The following is a 24,576-nucleotide window of genomic DNA, read 5'->3' as shown; positions in this document are numbered from 1 at the left end:
ACAATCACCTCCGGATTAAAAGTACCAGTGGTGGTTCCATTCCTCTATCAACATACCTTGGCGTTTCCGCTCCCTCTCCATCATGATATGGCGGTGCAGTGCCCGGGCCATAGCATTGGATAGCTTCGGCCTTTCCAACAATGCAGGCATCTTGATAGGCTGCAGCCAGTTCTAACTCTCGATGGCAAAACTGTTAACAGAGAGGAAGAGACTTGTGAGAGACACTGGCATAAAGAGTATTTAAAATCCCCAAATGTGATTGTCAACTCACAGCAAAGAACTGGACTAACCCAAACTAACTAGCAGTCCCAAAGTGAACTCACACGACTTAAGAAAACAAACACACAACTAACAGCATTACCAAAGTAACTCCATGACCAACAACAAACTAGTAAAAAAAAAAAAATTTTAAAAAAAGGCACCCAAACAGATTCCCTCAACTGTCTCAACACTCTTGATTACATGCTGCCAGATCAACAAAACTGTCCCTCGGCTGCTTGCCAAATGTAGCAACCAACAAATATGCCTACCTGCCCCCAAGAGAGCTGCAGGACACGGTCAACGGATGGGGGTTGGGGGGGGGGGGGGGGGGGGGAAGTGGTCGGGATTGAAGAGGAAAGTGATGTGAACGGAAGAAATAGAAGTGAGAGACACTACAAGGACCATTAACTCGCCCACAGTCCTCAGTAATGGCTAATTTGCACTCTTATATTTTCAGAATTCAAGTATGTTAAATCCATGTCCTTAGTCGCCTTTTAGGAAAGATTCATAGTTATGAATGTTTGGGCATGGCCCTTTTAGGGAGGCCATTACCTTTTTTTTATCCTACTTTAAACACAGTCTACATTTAGAGCCATATTTTTAGATGGCACTGTTGTATTTATTTTGTTCTTTGATTGCAGTCTCCTCCTGACCATGATAGCATGGTAATTCAAAATATGTACATTGTTGCAGGGTGTAGTCTCATTTTGCAAAAAATATAAATGAAAATAATGTTGTAAAAAGGACAAAAGTGTCTATTTTTCAAAAGATTTTCTTGAAAGGACAACCCCACGCTTCACTCATTTTCTGCACTTCAACTTTGAGCACTGTACATGCAGGAAGCAGATTATGAGAATTTTGGAAGTGTGAAGAGCCAGCATACCAGTGCGGCAGTAGCAGTCGAGGCAGAATTAGCATCTATATTTATATCGGTTGATTAACAAAAGCACTTGTTAATGGTGCTTCAGCAGCTGACCCATGGTAACATGAAGGGTCAAAGCAGCTGAGGAAAGCCAGAAAAAGAGCCAGTGACATCAATATCTGACCTCCTGTTGTGTGGGCGAGAGAGGCAGGGACATCCAGCTCTAGAGAGTGGACAAGATTTTGGTGAAGCATGGGACTGGTCACATCTGCTGCTTAATCGGTCACACACAATTTCAGCCGGGGCAGCAAGAGTGCTCAGTGAAAAGTGTTAGAAGCAGCTCCTTCGAACGTCAGAGTTAAATAACCTGTCTCTAGCCTTATGATGTGTACAACTTTATTTTGGATCACCTTAACCTTCCATGCACTGCAAAGATGACAGAGGATGTATTATACTGGCCCCTAACTGCACCACCTGAAGATACGCAATTGGTACATAACGTGGTGGTAAAGTGATAGATAGCATTCATACAGCGAAACACTTGCACCGATCATTGCCATTCCTTCATCGCTGGCCGTGCCTGTACAAATAAACATGTTTTAGACTGGGAGCATACCCCAAGCTGAGCACTGGGAGAGTTCCCTTATGATCTTTTCTTTATTTGCAGATTGCATTCAAATTCTTCATACAATAACATTCATGATGCAAATCACCATTAATATAGAACAAGAAACTCTTTGCAATATCACACTACCATTAACAGCAAGATGAGGGAAAAACAATGAACACATCATGTTCCAGACTTTCCAAAGTTACAAGCAGATCATCTGCGACTATATATTTGGGTTAATAATTTTGACTGGCATTAGTTACAACAAATGCTGGGGGTAAACAAGGCATGGACAATGGAAGGGAGGGCAAAGGCACAGACAATGGGGGGCAGGGGGTAAATAAGGCAGAGACAACAGGAGGGAGGTCAGGAGGTAAAGAAGGCAGGAGCAACTGGAGGGGGTCGGGGTAAAGAAGGCAGGAGCAACGGGGAGGGAGAGGGTAAAGGAGGCAGGGACAACGGGGAGGGAGGGAGGGGGTAAAGGAGGCAGGGACAACGGGGAGGGAGGGAGGGGGTAAAGGAGGCAGGGACAACAGGAGGAAGGGAGGGGGTAAAGGAGACGGACATCCAGAGGGTGGGGGTAAAGGTGTATGGTACAACGGAAGGGAGCGTGAGGTTGTAAAGAAGGCACAGACAACAGGAGGGAGGTTGGGGTTGTAAAGAAGGTACAGAGGGGTTGTAAAGAAGGCATGGACAACAGAAGGGAGAGCGGGGTTGGAAAGAAAGCGCGGACAATGGGAGGGGGGGCTGATATTAAGAAGGCATGGACAACAGAGAAAATCTTTGCAACGTAATAGGTCTCACATTTAAATTGCGAGACCTATGGCATTGCAAAGAAGCGGCCGCCATTGACCCGGCTGCTTAACGGCGGATAACTAGAAACCGGTCCTAGGATGCTTGATTCCGGTCCAGGGAAGACCTGGCTTGGTAGTTCGGGCTGGACTGTTCCCATGAGGCACAGGGTCAAGACTGATTTGCATATGGCCATGTCTGAACTGGGGTGGCTTGGTGAGCAAAACTGTCAGGATTGGTCAAAAGCGCCTACCTAATACCCGAACTACAACTCCCAGAATTCCTTGAGAGGGGGCGGGGTACTATATAAGCAGTGTGGGCCCTTCCCACACTGTTCGTGATTTTGTAATCAGCAGTACTGTTGAGGTTCATCGATTGTGTGCTGTGCTGGTCTTTCCCTGCATGAGGCAGAGAGAGTTTTGTTTCCCGTTTTTACCAACGAGTCCTGCGCGAGTAAAGCAGGAAACGCGCCTTGGATTTGAATTACTCGTGTCTTTAACGAGTAGCGCGAGGGTCGCGCATCTTTGTTAGCCCTGGTGTTCCTGTGATTTGTTTTCTCTCTGGTAACGGCGGATGGAGAGGAACCCTACGAGGACGAACGGAGACAGTAGCAGAGGCACCGTACTGTGAGTTATATTGCAGCGCGTGTTTGTTTAACGCGTTGCAGGGAACTGAATGACAGCTTTTTCCAAAGTGGTTTTTTGTATACGGCGTGACAATACCTGCGCTGTGGGATACGGCCGGAAGATACAAGTGAGAGCGGAGTGTGGCGGGGAATATTATCCTGCGCTCTACCGTTACGAAAAAAGGCACTAGTGTCGGTCAAGGAAATTGCCAAAGCGGAAGGTAGTGGGTTAAGCCTACACCTTGCCGTGTTTGGAACTTTACATTGTGTGAACTTGGTGCTTGTGGACTAGAGAGCGGAGGTCAGTAGTGGGAGGCTACGACTTACCGTTTCCATTTGAGGATATTAGTTGGTCATTCCTGAAAGAAAGGATTGGTCTTTCATACACAGACTATTTATTAATTGGATACACTTTTTGAAGGATACACGTTTACTTTAGAGCACAGATATACACAAGGCGGGGTAGGTGCTAGATCAATAGAGAGAAATTTACCACATGACCTTGTAGGCATCTGGGAGTAACTGGTGTTTTTTGTTTCATAGGGAATGTCGTGGCAGTTTAACATATCTGATTAACAGGGAGGAAGTGGAGCGCACTTCTTCAGGAAAGGTGAAAACTCATTATTCCACTTAGCGAGAAATACATGAGAGTAGGATTTACCTGTGTACATTAATAACCTGTATGCATATTGCTTTTGTCTTACAGCCATCCCTTCCCTGCTGCCCCCCTTCCGTCCCCTCCTTGTTTTGTTTCCTTTTTATTCCCTCGCTCTATCGCTCGAACTCGCTGTATTATTAATATCGGCGTGTTGGTGAGATAGGGAGGTGGAGTTATATGTACAACAACCGGATCCTGCAGCGTGGAGTCTGACAGAATCACGAACCCACGAATTGCATTCTGCCTGGTCCGGTTGGGGTACATATGGCCACCTTGGATGATGTGTTGAGGGCTCTGGTTGTGGTCCAACAAGAATTGGCTGCGTCCAAGGCGGAGGCTGTGCTTCTTAAGGATAGGGTAGAACAGCTATCCAAGAACCCTTTTTCTACCGGCCCTTCACAGATTCAGGTTACAGTTCCTCCCCCTATTCCATTAGCCACTCCGGAACGGTATGGGGGGGATCCACGCAAAACGCAAGCCTTTATGACTCAAATCTTACTTCATTTCTCCTGTAAACCCGCCTCCTTTCCTACTAACCATTCTAGGGTGGCGTTTGCTATCTCCTATCTGGTGGGAGACGCCGCCAATTGGGCAGTGCCTTTGGTGAAAAGAGATGATGCTATGTTGTCTAACTGGACTGCGTTCAGGGACGAGTTTGAGAAAGTCTTTGACAGGAGGGCCACCAACTTCAGCGCAGATAAGGAGCTATTATCTTTGCGTCAGGGTAGGAGTGACTTGATAACTTACCTTACTACGTTTAATAGGCTGATAGCTGAAACAGATTGGCCAGAGAGTAAAAGGATGCTCTGCACAGCGGCTGTGCCTTGCTAACCATTTTATTTCAATTACAATTGTGGTGTTCTCCGTAATTTTGCCTGCACAGCGCTTAGCAGCCTGAATCTCGTATAGCGCTTTCCTTTGCTGTCCTGCACTATTCTTGCCCTCATAGCGCTCCAGTGCAGTGTCAGTATTGCCCTCATTGCTGGGAACCCTCGCAGCATTTGTTGACCAGAGCGCCATTTGGTGTTTATTTTCGGCCCAGACCCTCCCTGCACCTCGCTCCCGCCTCCCACCCGCCCCTCCCACGCTCCGCCCCCTCCACTATCCATTTATGGACAGATGGTCCCACGCGCAGCGTCCACGCGCTTCGGACACGCCGAAGGTGCGCCAAAGGTAAGCCCGTCTACGCCCGTCCGCGCCTGGACCGCGCCCAGCGCCAGACCCTCTGCCCCTCGCGCTCCCCAGCCCTCCCGCATTAGCTATGATGCCGCCACCCTCCTAGCCCTCAACCCCGGTCGCGCCCCCTACTGCGTCCAAGCAGCTCCTGGACGCACCCATGGACCATTCTCCTGCCTCTCCTGCAAATATAGCAGCACCGACATCTACACCGCTACAACCACTCCACAGACTCCCGACCCCAACCACCTAGAATGCATCCTTCTCAACACCCGCTCGGTCCACAGGCACGCCATTGACCTTTGGAACCTACTAGACACCATCTCTCCTGACGTCGCCTTCCTAACGGAAACATGGATGAACACTTCCTCCGCCCCTGACATCGCCATCGCTATCCCTGATGACTATAAGATCACACGCAAGGACCGCACCGACCATACAGGAGGCGGAATCGCTATCGTCCATAAGAAATCAATCCGCATCTCAACCTGCTCTGACGCCAACCTCGCTAACTCCGAACACCTTCACTTCCAGATCCACACCGACCCCAAAACTACACTCAGAGGCACCCTCCTCTACAGACCACCAGGACCCCGCGCAAAATTCAGTGAAGACATCACGGACTTCATCACCCCACACGCGCTCCCCTCCAAAGACTACATCCTTCTGGGAGACCTCAACTTCCACCTTGAAAAGATCAACGACCGCAACACCGCCACCCTCCTGGACAACCTCGCCAACCTTGGACTTAAACAACTGGTCACTTCCCCCACCCACATCGCAGGTCACACACTCGACCCCATCTTCACCTCCAGCAACCATGTCTCCTTCAGCCACACTACGGATCTCCTCTGGACTGACCACAGCTGCGTTCACTTCACCTACAACAAGCCGAAACCCATCAACCACCTCCAACCAACTCTACAAAGAAACTGGAACAAAATCACCACGGAGCAGATCTCCACATCGCTCCTTCAAACCTCCCCAGCCCTCTCTTCTAACGCCAACGAAGCCGCCTCCAACCTCACCTTTTGGTTATCCAACACCGCCGACACCTTAGCACCACTGAAAAAACGTCAACACAAACTTGGCATCAAGAAGGCCTCATGGTTCAACGATGACCTCAAGAAGTCCAAGAAACTGTGCCGCTCCCTTGAAAAGGCCTGGAAAAAAGACCCATCCACCAGCAACAAGGACGCCTTCAAAAGCGCCATCCGTACTCACCACCAACTGATCCGAAAAGCCAAGAAAACAGCATTCAAGGAGCGACTTGACAACAACGCCCACAACAGCAAGGAACTTTTCAACATCGTCAAGGAATTTTCCAACCCCTCGGCCAATTCCAACGACATCACCCCCTCTCAAACCCTCTGCGATTCCCTAGCCTCTTTTTTCCACAACAAGATTGCTGACATCCACAACAGCTTTGACAACCAACCCGGAAGCCAACCCACCCTACCATCAGCTGACCATCTTCCCCCCGTTAACACCCTTAACGCCTGGAACCCAATCTCCACTGAGGACACCATCCGCCTGATGAATTCCATCCACTCTGGATCCCCCACAGACCCATGCCCTCACCACATCTTCAACAAAGCAGACTCCGTCATAGCTCCGCACCTCCGAGACGTCATCAACTGCTCCTTCAACTCCGCTACCTTCCCAGAAGACTGGAAACACGCTGAACTCACCGCCCTTCTGAAAAAACCAACAGCAGACCCCACCGAACTCAAAAACTACCGCCCCATCTCGCTTCTTCCATTCCCGGCCAAAGTCATCGAGAAAGCTGTCAACAACCAGCTCGCCGCCTTCCTCGAAGCCAACAAATCACTCGACCCCTCACAATCTGGCTTCCGAGCCAAACACAGCACTGAGACCGCCCTCATCGCAGCAACAGACGACATTCGAACTCTATTGGACAATGGAGACACAGTCGCCCTCATCCTCCTCGACCTCTCTGCAGCCTTCGACACAGTCTGCCACAGCACCCTTTTACAACGCCTCAGCAACATCGGAATACAAGGAAAAGCACTCGAATGGATTACCTCGTTCCTCACCGGAAGAACTCAGAGAGTCCGCCTCCCACCATTCAAGTCCGAGGCCTCTGAAATCATCTGCGGCGTACCGCAAGGATCCTCACTCAGTCCCACCCTCTTCAACGTATACATGAGCCCCCTCGCGGCCATCGCCCGCCAACACAACCTCAACATCATCTCTTACGCGGATGACACTCAACTGATCCTATCTCTCACCAAGGACCCCAGCACCGCCAAAACCAACCTACACGAAGGAATGAAAGAAGTCGCCGAATGGATGAAACAAAGCCGTCTGAAACTGAACTCAGACAAAACAGAAGTCCTCATCTTAGGTAAATCCCCCTCTGCATGGGACGACTCCTGGTGGCCGGAAGCCCTCGGAAATACACCCATCCCGACAGACCACGCACGGAACCTTGGCGTCATCCTGGATTCCTCACTCTCAATGAACAGACAAGTCAGCGCCGTATCCTCTTCCTGCTTTAACATCCTTCGCATGCTCAGAAAAACATTTCGCTGGATCCCCTCCGAAACAAGGAAAACAGTCACCCACTCTCTAGGTCACGAGCCGACTGGACTACGGAAACACCCTCTACGCGGGTACCACCGCTAAACTCCAGAAGAAACTACAACGAATCCAAAACGCCTCAGCCAGGCTCATATTAGACATCCCACGCAACGAACACATCTCTGGTCACCTTAAAGACCTCCACTGGCTACCCGTCAATAAGAGGATTACTTTCCGACTGCTTACCCACGCACACAAATCACTCTACGACATCGGACCAGACTGCCTCAACTCTCGACTATCCTTCTACACCCCCTCCCGCCAACTTCGCTCTTCCAGCCAAGCCTTCGCCACTGTACCTCGCATCAACAAGACCACCATGGGAGGCAGATCCTTCTCATACCTAGCTGCCAAAACATGGAACTCACTCCCCGCTTACCTTCGCCTCACCCAGAATCACCTAGCGTTCAGAAAGCAGCTTAAAACATGGATTTTTGACAAATAATCCTCCTCCCCTTCCCAAGCGCCTTGAAACCCTCTGGGTATGTAGTGCGCTATATAAATGTTATGACTTGACTTGACTTGACTATTTTATCAGGGACTGAGGGAGGAATTGAAGAACGCGGTGGCCTACATAGATCCTCAACCCACCACTTGTGTAGATATGGTGAACTTGGTCCTGAGATTGGATGGTAGGCTGACTGAGCTGAGTGGGGATAGAAGAAAGTGGGACAGGGGTTACAATAGTTTAGGGAGTTCCCCTCCTAGAGCTCTAGAGGCCTCGGCAGACGGGACAGAACCTATGGAAATAGGAGCTATTAGATCCCCTCTGTCCAATGAGGAGAAAGAAAGCAGAAGAGTACACGGTCTTTGTATGTACTGTGGCAAAAAAGGGCATTACGTGCGTGAATGCCCTTCTAAGCCCCAAAACCCCTCTAGTTGGAACAAGAATAAAAGACTAGCGGTTTCCACTGTGGGAAGGGAGACAGACAACTTGTTAGCACCTTCATCCCGAGAGAAAGTGATACCCGATTGGAAACTCACTTCCCTTTCTTCACCTGGTATAGGAGTGAATGAATCTCACTTGGTTCTTAACATGTCCTTAGAGTATGAGCAAAAAACCCATCAAGTTAGGGTGATGCTGGACACAGGAGCCACAGGTAATTTTATCGATAATGGGTTAGTGTCTCGTTTAGCTCTACCTAGAGATATACCAGAGGAGGTTTTGGCAGTAGATGGACAACCTATAAAATCAGGTCTAATAGTTGAGAAGACAGCTGAGGTAACGTTGTCAATAGATGTGTCAGAAGGGAGACATGTGGAAAAGATAACTTTGAATATCATTGAAGCTCCCCAATATGAGATCATATTGGGGATGCCGTGGTTTACGTACCACAACCCTTCCATAGACTGGAGAACTCGAACAGTACATTTTCTGTCTGGGTATTGTCAGGAACATCTGGTGTCTTATGCATCCTCACCTTTAGCGGTAGTTGCATGTCAGTTCAGGGTGGCCACATTAGCACAGAAAGAGGCGGTCGCTGTTCGCACTGGGTTGAGTAGTCAGAAGACAGAAACATTAACCCGACAGATACTGCCAATCAAGGAGGGAGTGGACGATAAACAGTCTATCATTCCTACAGGGAAGGTTAATGGCATGATGAGGGCGGAGAGGTCTAGTAAGAATGTGTGGTATAGCCCCCCTGGATGGTTTCCCTTCCTAGCTAATTCCGGAATTGACGCCAACACTTTGCCGGTTGGTATTCCTTTTGATCTCCAGTTCCAGCCATCAGTTGAGGAAAAGAAATTGATATTGCAGATGGCTCGCAACGGGGAGCAGGGATGTTTGAACAAGGTTAAAGAGGAGTTCATGCAAGGGGTGGGTTGTTCTGAGGTGCCTGCTTCTGAGAAGGTGCTGTCTTTTCGTCAGAGGTTTCCTGCTAAACCTGGTCCTAGAAGGCGCTAGGGACGGGGACATACTGTCAGGATTGGTCAAAAGCGCCTACCTAATACCCGAACTACAACTCCCAGAATTCCTTGAGAGGGGGCGGGGTACTATATAAGCAGTGTGGGCCCTTCCCACACTGTTCGTGATTTTGTAATCAGCAGTACTGTTGAGGTTCATCGATTGTGTGCTGTGCTGGTCTTTCCCTGCATGAGGCAGAGAGAGTTTTGTTTCCCGTTTTTACCAACGAGTCCTGCGCGAGTAAAGCAGGAAACGCGCCTTGGATTTGAATTACTCGTGTCTTTAACGAGTAGCGCGAGGGTCGCGCATCTTTGTTAGCCCTGGTGTTCCTGTGATTTGTTTTCTCTCTGGTAACGGCGGATGGAGAGGAACCCTACGAGGACGAACGGAGACAGTAGCAGAGGCACCGTACTGTGAGTTATATTGCAGCGCGTGTTTGTTTAACGCGTTGCAGGGAACTGAATGACAGCTTTTTCCAAAGTGGTTTTTTGTATACGGCGTGACAATACCTGCGCTGTGGGATACGGCCGGAAGATACAAGTGAGAGCGGAGTGTGGCGGGGAATATTATCCTGCGCTCTACCGTTACGAAAAAAGGCACTAGTGTCGGTCAAGGAAATTGCCAAAGCGGAAGGTAGTGGGTTAAGCCTACACCTTGCCGTGTTTGGAACTTTACATTGTGTGAACTTGGTGCTTGTGGACTAGAGAGCGGAGGTCAGTAGTGGGAGGCTACGACTTACCGTTTCCATTTGAGGATATTAGTTGTTCATTCCTGAAAGAAAGGATTGGTCTTTCATACACAGACTATTTATTAATTGGATACACTTTTTGAAGGATACACGTTTACTTTAGAGCACAGATATACACAAGGCGGGGTAGGTGCTAGATCAATAGAGAGAAATTTACCACATGACCTTGTAGGCATCTGGGAGTAACTGGTGTTTTTTGTTTCATAGGGAATGTCGTGGCAGTTTAACATATCTGATTAACAGGGAGGAAGTGGAGCGCACTTCTTCAGGAAAGGTGAAAACTCATTATTCCACTTAGCGAGAAATACATGAGAGTAGGATTTACCTGTGTACATTAATAACCTGTATGCATATTGCTTTTGTCTTACAGCCATCCCTTCCCTGCTGCCCCCCTTCCGTCCCCTCCTTGTTTTGTTTCCTTTTTATTCCCTCGCTCTATCGCTCGAACTCGCTGTATTATTAATATCGGCGTGTTGGTGAGATAGGGAGGTGGAGTTATATGTACAACAACCGGATCCTGCAGCGTGGAGTCTGACAAAAACAACGATGGATTAAACCCAGATCTGTGACTGGGGGTGAATGTTTTTGCCATTGTACAACATTCCGTCCATCATCTTGCGTGTTTTGCTGTTCACCCTATGTGGGTATGGTATGCCCAGATGTGGGTCCCGTGCTAACTACGCCACTGGAGTCAAACTATCTTGGCCGATGACAGCTGATAGCCAGAAACCGGTCCTAGGATGCTTGATTCCAGTCCAGGGAAGACATAGCTTGGCAGTTCGTGCTGGACTGTTCCCATGAGGCACAGGGTCAAGACTGATTTGCATATGGCCATGTCTGAACTGGGGTGGCTTGGTGAGCAAAACAACGATGGATTAAACCCAGATCTGTGACTGGGGATGAATGTTTTGCCATTGTGCAACATTCCGTCCATCATCTTGTGTGTTTTGCTAAAATGAGAACGTGGGCATGGCACGCTGACTGTAAGCAAAGCACGAAGTGCCTGCAGAAAGAGAAACTCAATAAAGAAAATAGTGCTTACAAGACTAAATAACCCAAACTGTGTAACAACCGACGTAAAAGGGCCAGTTGCCATGGGAGGTTACAAACGGAGAGAAGGAGGTACTAGGAGGGACTAACAAGCCTATTTACGAATCAGAAGCCAGCATTTACGAAGGACAATGGCACAAGCCAATGACCAATATGGGAGGAGAGTAGGCAGGGCTTCTATTCCATGCTCAACTACAAGTTTCGCAGCACATGTGCGCGGTCTCTAGGCTTGACCTAAAAAGGTACCCTCCTGCTCGCATCCCCTAGGGCATAACGCCGTCTCAAACCACCAATTTCTGACCAGTTTAGTATAGGTATAGTATGTTCTATGGAAAATGTTGAGGTGTATTAAATTAAATCAGAATGTAATGGCCACCTCCCTGGGGGAGGCCACAGCCTCCTGCCATTCTTCGTCCTCTATTAATCCCTGGTCGTTCTCCCAGTGTCTTCAAAGTGTGGATATTAGTTCCGGGGAATTATTAAGGATTTTGCGGTATGGGAGGGATATTGCTTTTTTGCCATATAATGGTCAAGCAATCTATCCTTTAGGGAAGAATATTCCGGGAGGTCCTCTCCTTTCGGCAGTGCTCCCTTAAGTGTATGGCTGACTTGGAGATAATTAAAGGCCTCAGAATGTACCAGTTGGTAGCCACGCTGGAGGTCAGCAAAGGGAATTACCTCTCCCCTCACCCACAAGTCTCCAACCCTTGAGATGCAGATCATGTCCTACTTATCGAATCCCCATTGCTTTGCCAAGAGACCGAATTTCACAGAGTCCCACAGCAGTCTCACTAAAGACTTTATTTCGCCAGCCTAAGGCCGCTGACGCCTCCTGCCAGACTGGTATTGTAACCGGCACTGGGCGGTAGCAAGTTGCTCTTACCCTCTCCATAGATCGCCCTGAGATAACCTCACAGCTGCAAGTTGATGCAGTGCATTCTGTACGCTGGTTCATTAGGGTGCAGGTGGGCCCAGTGGTTAATCACCGGGAGCTGGGACACCCAATAATATTTCCGGATTGCTGGAATCCCACAATTATACCAGCTTCTAGTCAACTTCGGGAGAGAAACCCTGGGGAACCCTCTCTCCCAGAGTAGTGAGCGAACCACACCATCCACCGATCCAAAATACGGGTTCGCCACTAGATGCAGTGTGTACTGAAGTACATACAAGAGGCAAGGAAGGGCCATCATCTTAAAAAGAGATGCTCTGCCCAACAGGGACAAGGATAGGGTTCTCCAATGTTCAGCGTGCTTCTCAGTCGCTTCAGTGGGGGTTCCAAGTTGTGATCATAGAAAATTATTAGGTCATTATTTATACAGATCCCTAGGTAGCGGAAGCATTCCGAAACCACTCTTATTGCACAGTCCCTGGGAAGACGCAGAGGGTCTCCCAGAGTATATATATTAGTGATTTCTCCCAATTAATGGTATACAGAGAAAATGTGCAATACAGTGTGAAGTCTATGGATTGTCGCGCTTGGGTTCGCAATTTAGAATCTGATATCGCCAGCGTAGATCGAGATCCTGTCTTCCCACTCCGTAGTTCACCGCAAACCTCTAATCAGTGGATCACCCCTTATCCGTACTGCCAGTGGCTCAAGCACTAGTGCAAAGATCAATGGGAAGAGAGGGCACCCCCCCCGCCTCGTGCCTCGACGCAAAGGGAAAACTTTTGACATGGCCTCATTGACTGTCACTTGGGCCAGTGGATTGGAATATAGGAGTTTCACCCAGGGCAAAAGTCGGGGACCAAATCCCTGTCCCTCTAAAACTGCAAACACAAGTGGTCACTGCAGAATGTCAAAGGCCATTTGTACGTCTAAAAATACCACTGCCGTGTCTTCCTATATATCAGTTGCCCTGCCCAGTACTCCAAGCAAGCATCTCATGTTGAGCGCATTGCACCTACCTGGCATAAAGCCCGATTGATCCGGGTGAATCAGTGAACATATGATGTGGGTCAGGCGGGTTTCCAACAATTTCACCAGTATTTCAACATCTGCAGTTTATAACGAAACCGGCCTGTATGAGGCGCACTCCTCCAGGGGCTTCCCCTCCTAATAAATCCCCACTATGTTCGCAATTCTTTAATCACTTGGCAAACACCCCAAGTCACAACTCTTCCGAAACATTTTTATAAGAAGGGGCGCTACCTTTGCAGCCATAAGTTGATACAGTTCGATGGGCAAGCCTTTCTGACCTCACCTGCCTAGTCCTTACACTCCCTCTGTTTCAAAGTCAGGCAATGTTGCGCCGACTCATTGGTCTCCTCGATCAGAAGGGCCTCTAAATCTAGGATTTCCCGTTCCAGCCCTTCCAACTTAGATCGTTTTTTTCTTTCTTATGGCCTACAACCAATGAGATACCTTGGTCCCTAATAACGGTTTTTAAATGCCTCCCACAATACGACATACGTAAAAAACAATATCCCAACAGGTATCAGTTCAAAGACAGTTATGCATGTATGTGGAAAGCATTACACAAACAAGAAACAAGGAGACTCAATTGGTTTGTCTAAAGGTTGTTAATCACCAAAATATTTCAAATACAGTTACACAGGGGTATACAGTTAAAGCAGCACTGTATAGAGAAAATCATATGACAACCCGAAGGCACTTGGTGTATAGTGATATATACAAGTGGATCAAGGTGAGGACGCAAGTGATCAGAGTGAACAGCGTGAATGGCGCAAGGTGAACAATAGTAAAAAAATAATGTACAGTGGTGGCTCAAAGAGTAACAATTTACATCAACTGCATTCATTATTTTCCATTTTTTTCGTGAGCCAAACGGAAGAAATATGTCAAAAAATTGCGCTGTGGTGTCGACGGCAGGCATACCTGGTGGATTCACAGGAGGTGCGGGGGTGAATTCCAGGGCGAGCGTTGCAGCGCCTTGCAAGGGAAAAGGAAAAGGAAAAGGACAAGGCGGATAAGAAAACGCCCGCAGTACGAGGGGGACGGCAAGAGTAGCGTGGAGCTTCAGACAGGGCAAATGCGTACCCGATTAAATCGTGGCAGCTGGCAAGGGGGCTGAGTCCCGGGCAGGAAAGACTGCAGGACGGCACGTTGGTATGAAGACCGACAACCTCAATGAGGAAGGGTGGGGTTCATATAGTATGCGATTGGACACGGGGCAGTAATGGCATCGGAAGGAGGCGGGGCATGAGGACCCCCGCACCTCCCGTGAATCCACCAGGTATGCCTGCCTTCGTGCCCCGAGTACCCGTTCCATTGTTACGAGCCTAACACGCTTTCATTGTTCCTTTTCCCGCCAGACGCAGCTCAATTCACTTGACCGCTCCCCCGGACCCGCTCAGAAACACGTCCAGATTCCTCTGATTTCAATGTTAGTATATCGCTTTTATACCGTGCACCCTGTCTTTTCCTGGCCCACCAGCACCCGCCTCACCCTGTTTTTTCCTTTCAGCAGGTCACGGAGACGCTGTTGTCCCGGCCGGCTCCCCTGGCACCCAAGACCAGGGTGGTGATGTTTAGGTATGCTCCCTCGCTTCACCCGCTTCTCCACTGCTCATTCACGTGTCACTCTCTAGTCTCACATGCTGCCTTATTTGAAATGTCCTACCGCGTATCGTGAGCAGCTAGCACCTTACCTGCTTGAGCACTTTAAACGGTCCTTTAACATGTACATAGACTGGTTGTACGCCGCAATTTTTTCCCCCTTAATGATTGCGCAGCCCTATACTTCTGTATCGCGCTTATTTCACGAACACTAACTGCACAGGGCATCATTTATACATGATAATTTTGGTATATCTAACCGCGTTGCTCTCATTTTTGGCCCAACTCTTGATCGTTCGCTCTGTATCCTCACGTTCTACAACACATCTTATGTTGAGATCTCCACTATCCTCACTCGGTAACCAGTAGCTCTCTATAGTTCCATAGTCAGACTCCACTGGTTTCACACATCAGTCTGTAATGCGATTTCTTACCTTTTTTCACTGCCCAGCCCCCATCTTTCAGCGCGCTGATCTCTACCCTTTTCCCCGCAGCACTCAGCAAATTTGACAACCCCGTCCTGAAGACGATCCCTCGTAAAGAGGATCGAAACGCCGTCGACACCACAGCGCAATTCTTTTGCGTATTTCTTCCGTTTGGCTCACAAAAAAAATTGAAAATAATGAATGCAATTGATGTAAATTGTTACTCTTTGAGCCACCACTGTATATTATTTTTTTTACTATTGTTCACCTTGCGCCGTTCACACTGTTCACTCTGCTCGATTGCGTCGTCACCTTGATCCACTTGTATATATATCACTATACACCAAGTGCCTTCGGGTTGTCACATGATTTTCTCTATACAGTGCTGCTTTAACTGTATACCCCTGTGTAACTGTATTTGATATATTTTGGTGATTGACAACCTTTAGACAAACCAATTGAGTCTCCTTGTTTCTTTTTTGTGTAATGCTTTCCGCATACATGCATAACTGTCTTGGAAACTGATACCTGTTGGGATATTGTTTTTTACGTATATAATATACCCAATCCCGACGTGGTTTATGGGTCCCACAGTGTAAACAAAATTGGCAAATTATCGACATAAATAAAAGGGAGAAAGTAAGTAAGACACCAAACTAGGTAATTAAAAAAGTATAAAGTATCATTTAATTGATCAACACATATTCATATTTAAAAACAATTAATGGTGTTGTTGTTTGCCACAAATATATGTTATAGGAATTTTTTATGGGATATATTGTGTTCTGAATTATTTGGTTGTTTTTGTAACAGATTCATTGTGTAAAATTTATGTATTTTATTAATTGTTTTTAAATATGAATATGTGTTGATCAATTAAATGATACTTTATACTTTTTTAATTACCTAGTTTGGTGTCTTACTTACTTTTCTCCCTTTATTTATGTCGATAATTTGCCAATTTTGTTTACACTGTTTATTTCCCTGTACCGTGAATTAAGTTGCTGAACAGGGGGTCCTTGTTATTTACATTGTTTATGGGTCCCACTCCTGTTTTGTTTCACTTTCCCACAATACTACAGCAGAGTAAACCGTCCCCTCATTCTCCACTATGTAGTGATCTGTGGAGTCCTGTAGTTTGCAGCGGATCTTGAGAACCAGGGACTAGAGTGAAATGAACAGCATATGAAAATAAGGAAGAAACTGACGAAAAGGAAGGGTTAAAGGGATGAAAGGATGGATGCAAGAGCTAAAGGACTAATGGATGTAGGGATAAAACAATATTTGCATGAGTGAGAGAAATAAAGTGGCTGGAATTATAAAAGTCTGTGTGAATGGTCGCCTGGATGGAGGTGTGGAAGGATAGATTGCTGAATTGATAAAAGGAGGGTGAGTTGGAGGATCGATGAAGAAAAATGGTTGTATGAATAAACAGTAAAAGGGTGTATGAATGTTTGGAAATGTGAGCAGCAGGATGGATAGATAGAAAACTAATAATGAAAAGATGGATGGACGAAATGGTAAAAGGATGGATTAAAGTATGAAAAGATGGCTAGACGGTTGTATACAGGAAAGGCTTAAAGATGACGAGAAAGAGTTAATAAGGGAGTTCATCTAGAGCTGGTAGGGTTTACTCGCTTCACTTGCCCAATGGCACTCACGGTATGGAACAAAATGGGGGGTATTTTAAGTTGCTGGCTACTCCCTTGACAGGGAATAAACAAGCAAGGCTGCTGGAGCAGTGACACCCACGAGAGGTGGTCGGGCTGCAACTCAGGTGGTGCTGCACCCCACTGACTGCAGTGACAGCAACACTCCACAGTGAGTAGCAGTTTCGTGCTGTTTGTTCTTCCACTGACCGCTAGCTCAATGTAGAGATTTCCAAAAGCATTCTAGCCCAGACCTGCACCGCACTCAGCTTCCTTCCATCACTTAAACACCCAACAAAGATCTAGCCCCACAATCCTGGTTGAACCAAACTCACAGCTAATATGCAAATATCTCTCTGCAACCCTCTTCAATGATTGCCGCTTCCTAGCGCCGAACACCGATCAGACCTCTCAATATTAAAGAACAGTATTGATCAAATGGAAGCAGTCTTTGATAAACAAATTCCTGTGTCTGGCCAAGAGTGTTAGTTTCACCGATAGTATAGGTGTCGATTGAGCTTTTACACGCCACAGATTTGCCGTAATGTAGATTTTAGCATGTGGTAGTGCACGATATTAGGCTGCAATGCTGCATTTCAATTAGTTGACATGCAACATTATCCAAATTAGAAATAAATAGTGCTCCTCGTACATCCAGGTCTGTAGCACGCTCACCTGTGTTATTATTGATCTCAGCAGTGTTCTAACTTTCACGTTCCCTTCCCTTTAACTTCGCCCATTACAAAAGCCAAACTACATGCAAGTTTCACCTGCAAGTGTAAAAGTGAATCGCCATATTGATGAGAAGTGAAACTACATGTCCCACAACGCAATACACTGCTGGGTGGGGATATTGGCACTTACTGCTGAGACACATGACATGGAGTCAACTTGTAGGTAAGCTCAGTCAAAAGATAAAAAGGGGATTTATTTTATCACTAGTTTGAAGAGTTTCATGGCAAAGTTTTGAACTGCTTTAAGGGTGAGGAGAGCTGTTGGATAGTTGCAATACAAGTTCATCGCTGGACGTGTTCCTTCTCAACATCAAAGCATATTTGTAGGAGTTTGGCTACAATGCAGTGGGATGATGGGAGGGCTACATCGTGTACTAAATATATATCTATGCTATTGAAGCACTATTCGATATAGGCATATTATACCAGTTAGAGCGCATGTTGCACACAGCCGACGTTGAAGTGTCACGCTACAATGTCACTCATAAGATACCAAGATGTCACGCGTACGGCCATCAGACTGCACTCACTACGGCAGAGGGTCGGCTGCTCAGCTGACCGGCCCGCGGCTGCGCCACCGGCCAGGAACCCGGCTCGGCGGGGAAGCGGCAGGGATGGGTTCGGACTGAAGCGCCCGGTCACGGACAGCTTCCCTGACGGCGCCGCGGCTCGTACCTCGCGCTGCCTCCCCGTCCTCCGTCCTCTGGCGGCCGCTCCTCTCGGTGAACCCGTGCCGGGGTCAAAGGTGGCTGAGGATCCCGGGAATCAGCACTGTTTATCTGCTGCGCATTCGCCGATGACAGCCACCCGGCCTGTACCCTACGTCACGAGCGCGACGCTTCCTGTGCGCCTCTCCTAGACTTCCGCCGACGGGAGCGCGCGTGCTGCTTGTATCTGAGTGACGAGCACGTTGGTTTTCGGGACTATTGAGGTTCCACTAGGGCCCCCCCCCCCCCCCCCCCACACACTCTACCCTGCGGCCCCGAAGAGTGACAGGCAGCCACCGGTGCCCCCGGCCTCCCGTGCACGGACACGTACGTGCCACGAAGCTCGAACCATGCGAGAGATTCCCGAATATATCAAGCCAAAAGCGGCCCCTATTGGGTCTCCCGGCTGAACTTGCCTCTGCTGCAATAGATTTCCCCTCCTATTTATTTTTTAGAACATCCCTCTTTCTTAATTTAAAATGTTGGCATGTATGCGGACGTTTACTTCTTTGTAACCTCCCCACTTCTTAAGAGTATGGGCAATACTCAAAATCTTTTCCCAAATATTTGAGTGCTGTTGTTAGACCAGTAAAGTGTCTGGTGCTCAAATATTTTTAGGGGGAGGCGTGTGTATGTCACTCCTCTACATTTCTCGGATGGCAGTTACACAACCCAGTTTTCCTGCAGTTTATGTGTGACGTATAATCATTCCCAAACTCCTTTTCAGAGCCTAATGTATGTGCTCTGAAAAGAAAACTCATCCGGGAAACCCTTCACTTTCCACCTCCTGGTTTCCCTCCACGTCCACTTCCCATTCCGCTCTCCCTGGCTAATGTGGAACATGCCCCTCTCCCTAATGACCTCCTTACCGTCCACGCTTTTAACCCAATCGCTTCTTAACATTAGACTCCACCTCTCTATCTAACGTTGGAACTTTTATCTCTCAGGAAAGACTACCTCCCTCTCTGATACTTAAGCCTGCCACTCATCCCTTCACTATGGGTGGTGTACATACTAACACTCCCCCCCCCCCCCCCTACGAGGATGTACTATTCCTTATGCCATTTCAGCCAAGGGACTTCCTGGGAACTGTCCCCTTATCCCATCCCAAGCCCCGACCCATCACTCCTCACTGGACCGAACGGCCGAGGGGTTTTTCAAGATTCAGCACTCATGTTTTGAGTTGCGGTCCCGAGATGGGTTATTATCTCGGGCCACAGGGCGAAACACATGTCCGCTGTTCTTCCTTTTGTTTGAATGTATTTGTGGATTAACAATTAAAACGGCACATAATGCTCCGAAAAGGAGATTGGATTTTGGGAATTATTATCCGGAATATTATTATTGATCATTAGGCACAGACCTCCCCCATGTCCTAAATCTTTTCCTCAAAACCAGTGGCTCTTGGGGGTGTGTGGCCATTTGGGAGATGTGTGCTAACTGCAACATTTGGGTCCTGACCCCCTTGGTTTGAACCCTAGCACCATCCACCCATTGCTTATAAAATACGTTTATGTGTGACATTTCCATGGTTCAGTTGTACTTCTGAGGGACATTCTACTACCAAAATGTGTGTCATTTTACTACCAAAATGTGTGACATTTTACTACCAAAATGTGTGACATTTTCTCAAGGAAAGTAAAACCAAGCAGTGAAGTCCTTGTAAAGAGCTAAAGTATTGCACATTGGTGACCATCCACCTTCACATGCATTACTTCTTTGGCAACACTCATTGAGTCAAGGGTTGCCACCTGGCTAGTTTTATACCGCATGACCAATATTTTAACGTCCCGGCAGGCACAAAGATTAGAACATTCTCATAAAGCTGGTGTTGGACTTGGCCCTTATGGCAGGTTCACCCCTAAACTTTTTGCTTGTAATGGTGACCTGGTGATGGTGATTTTTGGGTTCTGCGCACTTTCACTGTGTCCCAGTGGAAAGTGCGTGCGCACTCTGAGTGCATGTGCTGAGCTAGGCCTGCCCGCCCATAGGAATGCATGGGGAATGTATGTGTCCCTGGTAGTTCCTGATGCGTGGGGTGTACAGGCTTGAGTCTGGTATGTGTGAACTCGTGAGAGTGAATGCTGCGAGATGGTGTATGCAGCATGTATGTGTCTAGTAGGGAAGCGCCATTTCTAGACATGGCTGTACGTGTGCTGTGAGGGTGCTGTCGTGTGATTGGCTGGAGCTGGCTGGCATGCCAGGCTCCAGGAAGTCTGGATGGGTCTGCCCCGGTGGTGAGTGGGAGATTAGCATGAGTGATGTGTGGGAGGAGTGTACCTGTGTCCTGGATGGGCTGGGTTTTCCCCACACAATGCTGGCTCCGCCCCCCTGTGGTGTGACTGATGTCCCTAGCCCTGCCAGTGAAAGAAAGGGGTGGTTGGGCCATCAGGGGTACTCAAGAACCAGCTGCAACTGGTTTCTCCCCCACCCTGCACCGTCAGACAAAGGAATGTACTGTATAAAAATGGGGCTGTGTCCCCACAGAAGTTGTTCTTGTTCCAGGATCCTGAGGGGGCTGCTGTTGCTGCTGCTGGGCCAGAGGACCGCCACTTGGGGTGTCTCCCTGCCTGGAGACCCAGTGTGCTGGCTCTGGGCCCAGCCTTGCCCCCTGCCCTTGAAAGGACTTTTGCTGGGCTTGTTGGCCCCTAGCGCCTGGGAGCGCTTTTGATTGCCTTTTAGCGCTTAAGAGCGCTTTATTTTGCTTGCAGCGCTTGGGAGCGCTGTGGTCACCCCTTTAGCGCTAAGGAGCGCTTTGCCTGCATAGCGAGTGCCCACCTCGCTTATTTTGGTTAATTTGCCCCCTGGCAGGTGCCCACCCCGCCAGGGACCTGGCCGCTATATTTTAAGTTTACCTCGAGGGAGCCCACTCCTCGGTAAACTCATCCCCCGCCTACGAGTGCCTGGAACGGGCCGCCGCGCTGCCCGCGACGACCCGGAAGTGGCTGTCCGGCCGGCCAATCCGAGCGCGACCTGACGGAAAGCCCGCCCCCGCGACCCGGAAGTCAGGCGGGCCGGGGACAGGACATAGAGGCAAACCGGAAGCTGACGGGAGTCCACCCCGTGCTCCGGTGCAAGAAGGGAGAAGAAGTGTCCAGACGCCAGCGCCGGCTCCAGCAGGGCTCTCCTGAGAAGGGGGAGAGCCCGCCTAGGCACCTGGGGAGCAGAGCGGAGATTGAGGAAATCCGCCCGCCCCAAGCTGAGTTCACCGCCGCCGACCCCTCCGGAGTCCCTGTGCTGCACACCGGTGAGTGGAGCTGACCGGGAGGAGGGGGAGTGAGGCCGAAGCCCCGTGGTAGTTGTGAAGAGTGTGGGCCTTCCTGGGTAACCAAGTCCCCCCCCTAGGGGGCTCCCACATTGCGGCTGCATTCTTGTGAAGAGCCTGCGAGGCTCAGGGCAGCAGTTGTTTTCACGTGCCCCAGAGGCTCAGGGGGCATTTGGTGTCTGTGGTGGAGTGGCCCCAGAAGGCCCCACCTTGCCCCCACCTTGTTGTGAGCCCGGAGAAAAGGCTTAAGGGGCACATCTTCAGTTAAAAGCCCACGAGGGGCTCAGGCGCATTATGGTTGGCGAGCCAGAGAGGCTCCAGCGAGTGGGAGCATTTCCTTGGAGCCACGAGGTGCCCCGAGGGCATCAGTTGTTTTGAAGAGCCCAGAGAGGCTTGTGAGTCCCACATTGTTGTTTAGAGCCCTGAGAGGCTCAGAGGGGACATTCTATTGCTTCAGAGCCTGGAAGGCTCCAACGTTGACCTCAAACATTGTTGCACCAGTTGCCCAGCACTTTGTGGGCAACTGCTCCGTTTAGGCCCCCCTGACATTGGACACAGGGCGTCCTAGCCCCAACAAGGCCAGAGGGCCTAGGGACAGTCACAGGTGGTGACTTACGTGAGTTTGGCGCAATTGTACTTTCTCTGCACCTCTGAATGTATTGTTTATGCGTCATGTGCCTTTACACCTCTGAATGAATGTCATGCATTGCATCATGTGTATGTTCTTACACCCCTACAGGTATTGTGATACATAGGTGGTTGTTTTCTCCCTAGTACAGGTGGTGCTAGTGAGGTCCTGGTTACCAGTAGATACTGGTTGTGTGCTATTTTGTGCTAAAGTAAATTTATATTTTACCTTCTAAGTGCTATTTCTGAAAGTGCTACTTCTGATTCCTGACAGTGGTCCAGGTGGCCCTGTCTTGTACATATCCCTTGTAAATTCTGCCCGTGCCTCTGGCACATTGTAAAGTGTGTGTTTTATCTAATGTGTTTTGGTGTAATACAAAGGCTATTTTTTATATAACCTTGTGTGGAGTTTCCTTTGTGGTGGGCCTTGGGTGTTGTTGCTGGGGTGCGCGCGCAAATACTTAACTCATATCGCCTCCAAGTTTAGCCTTGCTGCTCGCGCCACGTTACCTAGAGGGCGAGTAGGGGTTATCTTGGCGTGTAACTCCCTTGCCCTGACCTTGGGAATGGTGATCCCTGACTGACCTCGGCGCGAGTCTTGGCCAGCCAGGGTCCCGTTTCTAACATTGGCGGCAAGCGGTGAGGATGAGAATTTGTGTTTGCGTTGTACCACAGTGGCGACAGGCCACATTACAAAACTCTGCATTTTAGATGACCACATTTTAGGGGATATTATTGTTTTTGAAGTTCCATTACTTTCTCCTCCTGAAGGTATCATTGTGCAATTGTGTCCAGTACATTTGTTCCCCTGCCCCGCGCCCAGAGTTTGGTACCTGTGTCACGTGTGGTCAGGTTGAGGAATCAGGGGTGGTAGAAACTGCCTTACCAGTCCGAGGGGGGGGTTGTGTGTGAATGAATGGTGTGTGGCACTAGGCAAGTGAGTGTGAGTTCTCTGGGAGAGAGAGCTTACTGAACCTTTGTGAATTTTGTACTCCTGTCTTAAGCTCAGACCCTTAGGTTCGCTGTGTGATCTTGTCTCTAGAACGTCCTGCCAAGATGGAGCTTGTGTTTGATCTCAGTGATCTAGTTTGGTATAATACGCAGGAGTTGGAAGGGTTCTGTAGAGAGAGAGACATAGGGGTGGATGGGTCAGATACTAAGTACGAACTTAGGAGCTACCTGGTCCGATGGTGTAAGGAACAAAGGGATCTTGAGCGCAGTGAGGAAAGGGTCCGGGCCTCACACCAGGAGGGTGGTGGGTCTGTGGGGAGCCCTGAAGATTCAGAAGAGGAGGAAGAAAATGATAGCACAGGGACGCCAGCAGATAGTGAGGACCCCATAGATAGGGAGTCCCTTGCTGGGTCCAGCGCAGGAGGCAGCGCCTCATCCCTTTCCCTGTCCCCAGAGGAGCTGGAAGATAGGAGGAGAGAAAGGGAGCACCAGCTGGCCTTAGAGAAGCTCAGGTTAGAGCATACCCAGGCTATGGCGCAGCTGGAGGTTAAGAAGCAACAGCTAGAGACTGAGAGGGTCTTAGCGCAGGAAAGGATGGAGGAGGCTGAGAGGGCCTCCACCAGAGGCAAAGTAGCTCTGGAGGGTAGACTATCCCCTGCGCGCAGTGTTGATTGTCTGGATTCCCCAGGGAGGGTTGAGTCCAGTGGTGGCAGCTATATAGACTTCAGTGCAGGAAGTCCCAGTCCACGTCCCCAACGTAAGGTACCTTGTTCCCAAGAGGAGGAGAACAGGTTGAAGTTCAGGAACCTTAGGAAACCACCCCACCAGGAGTGGAAGTATTTTGTGGATGACTGTTCTGATGCAATGTGGGAGTGGCTGGAGGCTAGCTCGGATGAGGAGAGGGACGGAGTACTGGATATGTTCCTCAAAGAGCAGTTGCTCAGTGTTGTTTGTCCAGAGTTGCGCCAGCACCTGTTGAAGTCTGAGCACTTTAGTCCTTGGGCGCTTGCTGAGGAAGCAGAGCGCTGGGAAAGTGCTAGAGGTTCTCTAGAGTCATTGGTGAGTGACTCCAAAAGTAGTGGTTCAGGTATCCTCCAGCCCAGCGTGGTGGAGGAGGCTCAGTGTAGCCCAGCTAGGTCCCAGGATAGCGAGGAGAGTGTAGGGGCTCACTGCCTGGCTCAGTGGAGCAGGAGTGAGGGGGAGACCGAGGTTCCCCAGACGCCCGAAGCCCTGCCTCAGGACTTGGATGGTTTCTGTAGGGAACACCAGGTTGGGGACCTAGGCTGTCCTGTTAGTCCATTTGAGGAAGATCTCCTAGTGAGTAGAGGACCTGGAGCGTCTGTAACCAGAGCTCCTGTGGTTCTAGAGTCTGGCAGTACCGCTCCGGTAGGGAGGGTACAGGA

At 49.0% G+C, this 24,576-nt stretch overlaps 1 protein-coding gene across 3 annotated transcripts in view; it reads right to left on the bottom strand.

The window, feature by feature from the left end:
- GPS2 (G protein pathway suppressor 2) overlaps positions 1–18,451 on the bottom strand; it is a 52,583-nt gene extending 34,132 nt beyond the window's left edge. The window contains exons 1-2 of one of the 3 annotated variants that reach the window (XM_086946093.1): positions 18,299–18,451; positions 57–190 (exon numbers count right to left, since the gene is read on the bottom strand). In XM_086946093.1, coding sequence (XP_086802219.1) covers positions 57–150 — 94 coding nt within the window. In that variant the 5' untranslated portion in view covers positions 151–190; positions 18,299–18,451. Of the gene's footprint in view, positions 1–56; positions 191–18,049 lie in introns of all 3 variants that reach the window. The other 2 variants (XM_086946094.1, XM_086946095.1) reach the window with 2 other exon arrangements.
- Between the last annotated feature and the right edge of the window lie 6,125 nt (positions 18,452–24,576).

The sequence above is a fragment of the Lissotriton vulgaris genome, chromosome 12 (assembly GCF_964263255.1).
Source record: "Lissotriton vulgaris chromosome 12, aLisVul1.2, whole genome shotgun sequence".
In the NCBI taxonomy this organism is placed as follows: domain Eukaryota; kingdom Metazoa; phylum Chordata; class Amphibia; order Caudata; family Salamandridae; genus Lissotriton; species Lissotriton vulgaris.
This window is presented reverse-complemented; position numbering and strand designations above follow the sequence as displayed.